At 46.5% G+C, this 10090-nt stretch overlaps 1 protein-coding gene across 1 annotated transcript; it reads left to right on the top strand.

Annotated features, from left to right (window-relative positions):
• Positions 1–712: 712 nt before the first annotated feature.
• LOC134016707 (contactin-associated protein-like 2) lies at positions 713–9301 on the top strand (the record flags this gene model as incomplete). The annotated part of the gene is made up of 5 exons (XM_062456035.1): positions 713–871; positions 3357–3463; positions 7819–7938; positions 8938–9053; positions 9217–9301. Coding segments are annotated over exons 1-5 (538 nt in total), but the record flags the coding sequence as incomplete, so codon positions are not given.
• Between the last annotated feature and the right edge of the window lie 789 nt (positions 9302–10090).

Below are 10090 nucleotides of genomic sequence, written 5' to 3'. Positions count from 1 at the left end.
TGTGATGGCCCGTCCTTGGGATTGATGTCCACCCTGTTGTCTGTCTAGAACACTAATGATGGAGAAGTCATTGAGTCCCAGTGTTTTATGGGCACCCTAAGTGTTTATGCCCTGGATGCGTTCCTTCTCCTTATCCCTCCACCCAATAGTGTCACACACACACACACACACACATAGCCTTACCCTTGTCCCTTCACCTCGTCATTTCACACAAACACCAACCCTGTCCCCCATCGTATAATGGCTCTGGTACTAACACACACACACACTCACACACTTAGCCCCAGCCTCGTCTCTGTAGCAGTCAAGGCCCTAGTCCCATCTTTGGATGGCCCATTGGTTTCGGTGTCTCTATCAGGTTTACAGCAGCCATCAAGGCTAATGGGGGTTGTGGTTGTGCTGTAAAGACCCTGATGACATCTCCTAGGTACAGAACAGTGCTGACAACCCAACCTGAAGACCAGCACAGCCCTGGGGCCGGTCCCTCATCAAGGATAATCACATTCTTCTTGTCGCTGCTGTTGTCGATGGCTTCTGTGAAGTCACTTGGGGTTCACTCGTGTGTTTTATTTGTTGATGTCTGTGAGCCTCTTTATATGTCTTGCTTCCCTCCCTCTCTCTCTCACTTTCTTTCTTTCTTTCTTCCTCCCTCTCTTTATTTCTCTCCTCCTTTCCCTCCTCGCTCTTTTTTCGTTTCCCCTTCTACAGGCTACTTCCTGCCAACCCTAACTCCGCCCACCCAGCGCTCTTTCCAGGGCTGCATGCAAGCGATCCTATTGGACGACCAGCCTGCTGATCTGCATTCATTGGAGAAAGGCATTTTGGGAGCTTTTGAGAATGTCAGCCTGGATATGTGTGCCATCATAGACAGGTGAGACACACAGATGTTGAAATGTACACACACTCATACACACTCCAACATACATACACACACACATACAAATATATACACATGCACCTACATACAAACACACACACTTATACAATTACACACAGACACCTCAACACACCCACATAAATGCACACACATACACCTACACACACAGGCACACAAACACACACACCAGGAGACAAAACATCACAATTATAATGTGAATAAAATCAATTCCTCATTTACTATTATTACTGGAATGTGTATCCTTAATAAGGTTCTCCATGGAATGTGGAACGTTATGCAGTTGTCCCTGGATTGATTCCAGTGCGCGTGTGTGTGTGTGCATGAGACCATAATTAGTAACTGAATGTCAGGCCTCAGCATCGCTGCATGATGCTAATTACATTTATTTTAAACACACACACGTACAAACACACACACACACACACACACACAGAGCTTCTTAAAAGCCTAGTCACGTTTAACCGAATCATTCCTGGCGGGCTTTTGGAACACCTCATGAGAACACGAGTTCCAAGTTCCTGTAGTGGAGCATCAGAGAACATCACTGTCATGTTCAGCAACATTCTGTTCTCAACTTGACATTCAACACATTAGCACCCTGCATGCTGTCAACTAGAACTTGACATTCAACACACAAGAACCTAACATTCTACTCAAACTTGACATTCAACCCACTGGAGCCCAACATGCAGTCAACTAGAACTTGACATCCTACACACTAGAACCCAACATTCAGCCCACTAGAACCCATGTTTCAGCCACTAGAACCCATGTTTCAGCCACTAGAACCCATGTTTCAGCCACTAGAACCCATGTTTCAGCCACTAGAACCCATGTTTCAGCCACTAGAACCCATGTTTCAGCCACTAGAACCCATGACATTGTCCTGTCCTCCCTGGGGATAAGCTTCTGGCTTGTGACCATTCTGAGGCAACACACAGACATACCAGGGTAAGCACATATCTTCCTCTACTGCGCACAAACACATAGTGAATCACGCAAGTCATGTCACACAAGCACGGCGTATAGTATATCACACGCTCACATGGGAACTCTGTTGCTAGCAGTCAGGGTATAACAGCTGAAGAGGTGGAGAAATGGCTTCTGGAATAAAAACAAAACACAGTCTCATTTGAACTGGCTGAATCCACTCCAGAGGTAATTACAGTTTTGATGACGTGTCCCATGTTGTCTCGTATGAACACCGGTGAAGATGAGGTACTTGGCAGGCTCCCAGGAACATTCTAGCACTGTCATCCACACACACCTGACCAACCTGAGAGAAGAACACATTCAAATGTTAAAGTTCAGTTTTAAAGTTCAGCCGGGCCAACGTATTGATCTGTCCACACACACACACACACATACACTCACACACACACACTCAAGCACACACTCACGCACATGCACGATCACGGTCACACACACGCACACAAACAGGACAGACTCATAGGCTCTCCAATGTTCTTTGTCCTATTTTAGATCATTGCTGTGTTCACACAATAGAAGCCCGGGCCACCGAGGAGCCTGACATCACAGCGTCAGCCTCTCTGTTTCCCTCTCACTCCCTCCCTTTGTTTCTCTCTTTTCTGTTTTCTCTGTCTCTCCCTTTCTTCCTCTGTATCTCTCTCTCTCTCTCCTTGTCGTTCTCTCGGCTTTTCTCTCTTTGTTTCCTCGCCTGTTCTTCCCTCTCCCCGTCTCTCTCACCTGAGCTATTGTTCTCTGCAGTTTGATTTGTTGTGTTGTTTTTGTGTTTGCGTTTTTTTCTCTCTCCCTATCTTACCTCCTCCTCTGCCTCTTGTTTCCCTCCAGAGTGTCACACACACGCACACACACCCACACGCGCGCGCACACACACACACACACACAGTTGCTGGTAGTGCGCCACAGGCAGTAGCATCAAGGTTGTCTCGTATTGTTTAACAGTAAACACATCAGAGAGAGGCACACACCTGGTCGTCAAAACATGGCTGACCCTGGCATCCAGGGACGACATTACAGTCATGATGATGCTAATGTACAGGACGGTGAATATTCTGGGAGAGATATGGCCTGTCTAACAGCCTGGGTGGACAGGAAGGAGCCGGTGGACAGGAAGTAGCTGGTGTACAGACAGTAGCAGGGATGCAGGAGGTAGCAAGTGTACAAGAGGTGTCTGGCATACAGGGAGCTAGCAGCTGGTGAACAGGAAGTAAGAGGTTTATAGGGAGAAATTGCTGCACGGAGCCTTCAGACCCTGGTACACTGAATGAGTCTATATATCACCTAGGGCTTTTCAGTTCTCTCCTGCACTGTTGAAAATGGATTTTCAGTTTCTCTCTCTCTCTCACTCCCACCCTTTGCCCCTCTCTCCTACCCTGTTGCTTACCCTCTCTCCCTCTCTCCTTTCCTCCCTTCCTCCCTCCCTCCCTTCCTCCCCCCCCTCCCTCTGCCTCTATCTCTCCCTCCGTGTCTCCAGGTGTATGCCTAATCACTGTGAACACGGAGGCAGGTGCAGGCAGACCTGGGACAACTTCAGCTGTACCTGCGATGGGACCGGGTACACCGGAGCCACCTGCCACACTTGTAAGTGTGCGTGTTTGTGGTTTTGCCAGTGTGTGCGTGTGTCAGTGTGTGCGGGTGGGCGGTGTGTTTGTTCAAAGTATGTGTATTTTATGAGAGGCCGTATAGGCCTTAATTCATACTTGATCTCACATACACGCCATGACCTCACATATATACCATTATACTCTCACATATATACCATTATACTCTCACGTATATACCATTATACTCTCACATATATACCATTATACTCTCACATATACACCATTATACTCTCACATACACGCCATGACCTCACATATATACCATTATACTCTCACATATACACCATTATACTCTCACATATATACCATTATACTCTCACATATATACCATTATACTCTCACATATACACTATTATACTCTCACATATACACCATTATACTCTCACATATACACCATTATACTCTCACATATACACTATTATACTCTCACATATACACCATTATACTCTTGCACATAAACTGGCATACTCTCTTACACACACAAAAATACCGTCTTATATGCCACTCAGTCTCGTCTTGATAGGGAAGGTGGGCGTTAGCTACATCTACCCCAAATCCTTCTTCTTCATGTGTAAGCCAATCAGGAACTGAGAATTCAGTACTACTTCCTTTTCAATCAAACTGCCTTCCGTTTCAATCAAACTCTCTCACATAGACAAGTATTCTCTCTCATATAGACAAGTATTCTCTCTCACATAGACAAGTATACTCTCTCACATAGACAAGTATTCTCCCTCACATAGACAAGTATTCTCTCTCACATAGACAAGTATTCTCTCTCACATAGACAAGTATTCTCTCTTACATAGACAAGTATTCTCTCTTACACATCCTGTTATTCTCGTACATATACTAACATTCTGTTTCACACATACTATTTGTCTCTTACATATATTGTCATACTTTAGTATGATGGTGCATATAAGAGGGTATTTGTGTGTGTGTAAGAGAGTATGCCAGTTTAAGTGCAAGAGTATAATGGTGTATATGTGAGAGTATAATGGTATATATGTGAGAGTATAATGGTGTATATGTGAGACCAAGTAGTTTATGTGCAAGAGTATAATGGTATATATGTGAGAGTATAATGGTATATATGTGAGAGTATAATGGTACATATGTGAGAGTATAATGGTATATATGTGAGAGTATAATGGTATATATGTGAGGTTATGGTGTTGTATGTGAGACCAATTAGTTTATGTGCAAGAGTATAATGGTATATATGTGAGAGTATAATGGTATATATGTGAGAGTATAATGGTATATATGTGAGAGTATGGTGGTATATATGTGAGGTCATGGCGTGTATGTGAGACCAAGTATGAATTATGGCCTATACGGCCTCTCATAGTATTTGCTCCTTTTGTGCTCTTGCAAGGAAATCCATAGATGGAGTGATGGGAAGAGAGAGAGAGAGAGAGAGAGAGAGAGAGAGAGAGAGAGAGAGAGAGAGAGACAGAGACAGAGACAGAGAGAGGAGCTGCCTGCAGAGACGATGATATGTAGCTAATGTGTCTCAGCAGTCCCTTTCCTGCACACACACACATTTAGTCATTTAGCAGACATTTAGTCATTTAGCAGACGCTCTTATCCAGAGCGATTTACAGTAAGTACAGGGACATTCTCCCCGAGGCAAGTAGGGTGAAGTGCCTTGCCCAAGGACACTACGTCATTTGGCAGAGCCGGGGATCGAACCAGCAACCTTCTGATTACTAGCCCGATTCCCTAACCGCTCAGCCACCTGACACCCTGACACACACACACTCACACTACCCCCACGCTCAAACACCCAGTCAGATTTGGGTTTCAGTGCTCTGTGTACTCCTAAGCAAGCAGAGATCAGAAAGAGATGGAAGAGAGAGAGAGAACGTGGATGAAGGAAGAGAGAAGGGGAGGGCTATTCCAGAGAGGACAGCGAGGAGAGGGTCCCCGGTAGACCGCTCCTCACAAGACTCTCCTGTTTTCTACGTCAGGGCCGGCGTGCGTACTTGCGTGCGTGTTTGTGTGTATACGTGTGTGTGTTTGTGAGAATGTGCGCGTCTGCATGTGTCTGGTGTCTGTGTTCATCTGTTTGTTACTTCTCAACAGAAAGCAGGCCGATCGCTTGTCTAAATCAATGATCTACTCAGATTGGGTCTTCATGTTTCTGTTGTCTTTTGTAATCTTGTGGAGGGAATGTCTGTCAGTGTTGTCTTTGGAGGCTCAAGAGCAGCTCTAGATAGTCGGCATTTACCCAAGTGAACTGTCCTCCCTCTGAACAAGAGCAGAGCACACGGGTGGAGGAGATATAAAGACAGACAACGTCTGAATAGAAACTTTAAAAGACACAGAGACACTGAGATAGACAGAGAGAGAGAGAGAGAGAGAGAGAGAGAGAGAGAGAGAGAGAGAGAGAGAGAGAGAGAGAGAGAGAGAGAGAGCAAAAGAGAGAGAATGTCAACCAAATATGTTTCAATCGAACTCCTTCCCTCCCTCACTCCCTTCTCCCCTCCCGCCTCCCTCCCCACTTCCTTCCTCCCCTCCTTCCCCCCTCCCTTCCTCCATCCCTCCGACTTCCCTCCCTCTCTCCCTTTTCTCTCCCCCCGTTCTCCTCCCTCCCTCCCTTCCTCACCCTGAGTTGGAATCCCTGTTTTTCTCCAGCACCACTGCGTGATAATGATCTGCCATGTAGAGTCAGTACTCTGTGCTGAGGAGCACACGGTGTGCTCTCGACAAAGAACCACGACGATGACAAGCTGCCATTCACTGGTTGCAGCGCATTACCGATGTCGTCCATCTCTTCCAGCACTCGGCAGTATAATTAATATGTTGTCCTTCAAGAAGCACAATGCGCCCAGACTTGGGGGACAGTAGGCGCGCGCACACATGCACACATACACACTCATAGGCAGGCTCGCACGCGCTCTTCGTTACACACACATACACACACACATACATACTTTTTCTGTCTCTCACACACATCCACTTTTTCATACACTCACACACATCCACATCCACTCTCTTTCACACAAATACACAGTCGTCCTTCACCAGTCAGGGTTCAGACAATGCCTGCGGCGAAATATGTTAAGTTTTATTATTATGAGAAAGAGGATAAGAGACGGCACATAAATGAAGACATCCACACTCTTACCGCACACATACCATTACCACACGCACACACATACCCTTACCACACACACACACATTACCTTACCACACGCACACAAACACATTCATCTCTCTTACACGCACACACATCTCACACGCACACACATACCCTTACCGTGCACTCACGTATTCATCTCTCTCTCACACACACACACACACACATTCATTGCACACACACACACACACACATCCTAATCTTCATTTTTAAGGTGGTTCGTTTATAGGCTGGTGTCGGAATGTTGCAGAGGTGTATAGCAGACGTGATCAGGATTCTGCTTCTTCTAATACCTGCAAATATACCTGCTGTATACCTGTTATACATCTCATATACCTGCTATATTATAGGTATATACATGATATATACATGCTATATATTATATACATACCTACTAGTAATGTACCTGCATACTATATACATGCTATATCTTATATATACCTGCTGTATATCTAGCATACCTGCTAGATATAAACCTGCTATATCTCTAATAGACCTGCTATTTATCTAACATCCCTGCTAGATATAATAATGATGCTATATCTTATATACCTGCTACATCTACCATGTCATCCTTTACAAGGAGACCCAGGGTTCACCATGTTTGTAGTTCTGATACCCCAGTCCTGCCTCTCCCAGCGGACGCATGCTCACCCTGCGGACGCATGCTCTAATCCAACAGTCACAGATGAACCCTTGAACAGGAACCGATCGTTCAATGGCTCCAGACTTATTTTGTGTACATCAAGTACATCCGGGTTGCACCAGAAGCTTTGTCGCGTCTCTGCGGATCTGTCTCTGTTCGGCCGTCTCCAAGCGCTGCCACCGTGTGTGTGGAGGAGAGGGTTTTGGTCCAGCCAGCTGCTTTGGGAGCTGTCCGTGGTGCTGCAGCCTGGTCATACAGCAGGCCCATCAGCAACACAGCAGCTGTCCCTGTCCGTGGTGCTGCAGCCTGGTCATACAGCAGGCCCATCAGCAACACAGCAGCTGTCCCTGTCCGTGGTGCTGCAGCCTGGTCATACAGCAGTCCCATCAGCAACACAGCAGCTGTCCCTGTCCGTGGTGCTGCAGCCTGGTCATACAGCAGGCCTATGGTCAGCCACACAGCAGCTGTCCCTGTCCGTGGTGCTGAATTGGGCTCCACTCTGATCTGCACCCCCACCCCTCTCCTTCTCTCCCTGCAGCCATCTATGAGCCATCGTGTGAGGCCTACAAGCACCAGGGAAGGTCCTCAGACTCCTACTGGATAGACCCAGATGGAAGTGGTCCTCTAAGCCCCTTCAAAGTCAACTGCAACATGACAGGTGAGTGTGTGTGGGTAGAGGATGGTGTTTGTGTGTGTGTGGTGGGGTGTACGTGTGTGTGTGTATGGGTGTGTGGAGGGGTGTGTTTGTGTGTATGTGTCAATGGACTGACAACTGAGCTTGTGAGAGAAGGAAAGAGAAAGGAAGAGAGATATAGACACAGATAGAAAGAGAGAAGGAGAGAGGGGAGATATGCACTGTAGACAGATGGGACACAGAGAGGGAAAGAGAGGGAAAGATCAAGAGTCAGAGATCCAGAGAGAGAGAGAGAGAGAGAGAGAGAGAGAGAGAGAGAGAGAGAGTGCGAGAGAGTGAAACAAAGAAAAAGAGAGCGATAATGAAGAGAAAGAGGTGTTGGTGTCCTTAACCTCTGTGATGGTCTTAACCTGTTAGTTTCCAAGGCAACGCTGCTTATCCCGGTGACATTTATTCTGAAACATACACACACACACCAACTCACACATACCAACACACACACACACACGCCAAGTCATACACACACACACACCTCTTAGAGGTCTTGTTCTGGTATGATGACGCAACCTCACTTATCCTCCCACCCGCCCACGCAATCGCACACACACACACATGCATGCACACCCCCCCACACACACACATAGACACACACCCTCACCCAATCTCTCTCATTTTGATGAAACAGATGACTGATATGAGATGGAAGTTGAAGAACAAAGGTTGGACATTGAAGGAAATGTCACTGCTCACGGCGGCTGACATGACACACACACACTCCCCAAATGACAGATCCATGACACACACACACTCCCCAAATGGCAGATCCATGACACACACACACACATGAAAACACACACGGTTTGAATAACAAGAGTGGATCCGGCTGTAGAGAATCCTGTATGACTGAAGACACTACACAGGAAGTGTCATGTTATACAGCTTAACGACAACCAAGCCAAATGGGTCATTTCATCCTGAAGGTTCATTCTTACATCTTACACACCTGTGGTGTGTGTGTGACAGAGTACAAGGTGTGGACCACAGTAGCCAACAGCATGCCAGCGCAGACCTCAGTGACAGGATCCAGCAGAGAGAGACGCACTGTCCTCCAGCTCAACTACAGCGCCTCTATGGAGCAGGTCTGACACACACACACACACACCCTCACAATACACACACACACTCACAACACACACCACCCACACATACATACACACACACAAACCTTCTCAATCCACACACACACACATCCTTCTTGTCTCGGTGAGTGTGTGTGTTTGAAGAGTGTGTGTGTGTGTCCAGGTCACAGCTGTGACCACCAGTGCAGAACACTGCCAGCAGCACGTCTCCTATGCCTGTCGCATGTCCAGACTGCTCAACACTCCAGGTAAGAACACACGTGTGTGTGTGTGTGCGTGTTTGTGTGTATGTGTGTGTGTGTGTGTGTGTGTGTGCGTAAGCGGGTCTGTGTTAGTGTGTGTCTGTTTGTACTTTTCTTTCTGTTTGCCTTGATATTGGACTTCCAGTTATGTTTGTTCAAATGTTCTCAACAGTAATATTGTCTGGATCAATGTAGACTCTGTGTGTGTGTGTGTCTCTGATGGTGAGTACCAAAGTAGTTGTCACTGTCATCTCTCCTCACTGTCACTCTGCAGCTGATGAGAGGGACAGCCCTCAGACAGACCAGCGTCTGACAGCCAGTGGAGGAAAGATGCGTGTGTCCGTGTGTGTTTGTGCACGAGTGCTCATGTGTGTATGTGCTGCATGTGTTGGATTCCTTTGTTTGGTGTGTGCGTGCGTGTGTGTGTTTGGTTGTCTGTTTGTTTGGGAGGGGGTGTTGTGGATTGATGGAGCATATGTTCAATTGTTGTGTTTTCGTGCAACAGACCACAACATAGCAATTAACCTCTAAAAGACAGGGATATGACATCACACATACACACACCCACACACCCACTTCCTCTAATATGGCTGTCTCTTTTTCACAATTAGTTCTCAAGGCTTTACGCCCACCCAAAAACTGCCAGGCTTATTCTGGCTCTCAAACTTTGTTGTAAACATACTAACACACACACACACACGTACACACCATTAAACAGGTTTTTCTTAATATGCTAACTTGGAAGTTAGGAAAATCCAATTACCAGTGCAGGATGATGCAGGGAGCAGGGTGAGG

The sequence above is a fragment of the Osmerus eperlanus genome, unplaced genomic scaffold (genome assembly GCF_963692335.1).
Source record: "Osmerus eperlanus unplaced genomic scaffold, fOsmEpe2.1 SCAFFOLD_637, whole genome shotgun sequence".
Taxonomy (NCBI): domain Eukaryota; kingdom Metazoa; phylum Chordata; class Actinopteri; order Osmeriformes; family Osmeridae; genus Osmerus; species Osmerus eperlanus.
This window is presented reverse-complemented; position numbering and strand designations above follow the sequence as displayed.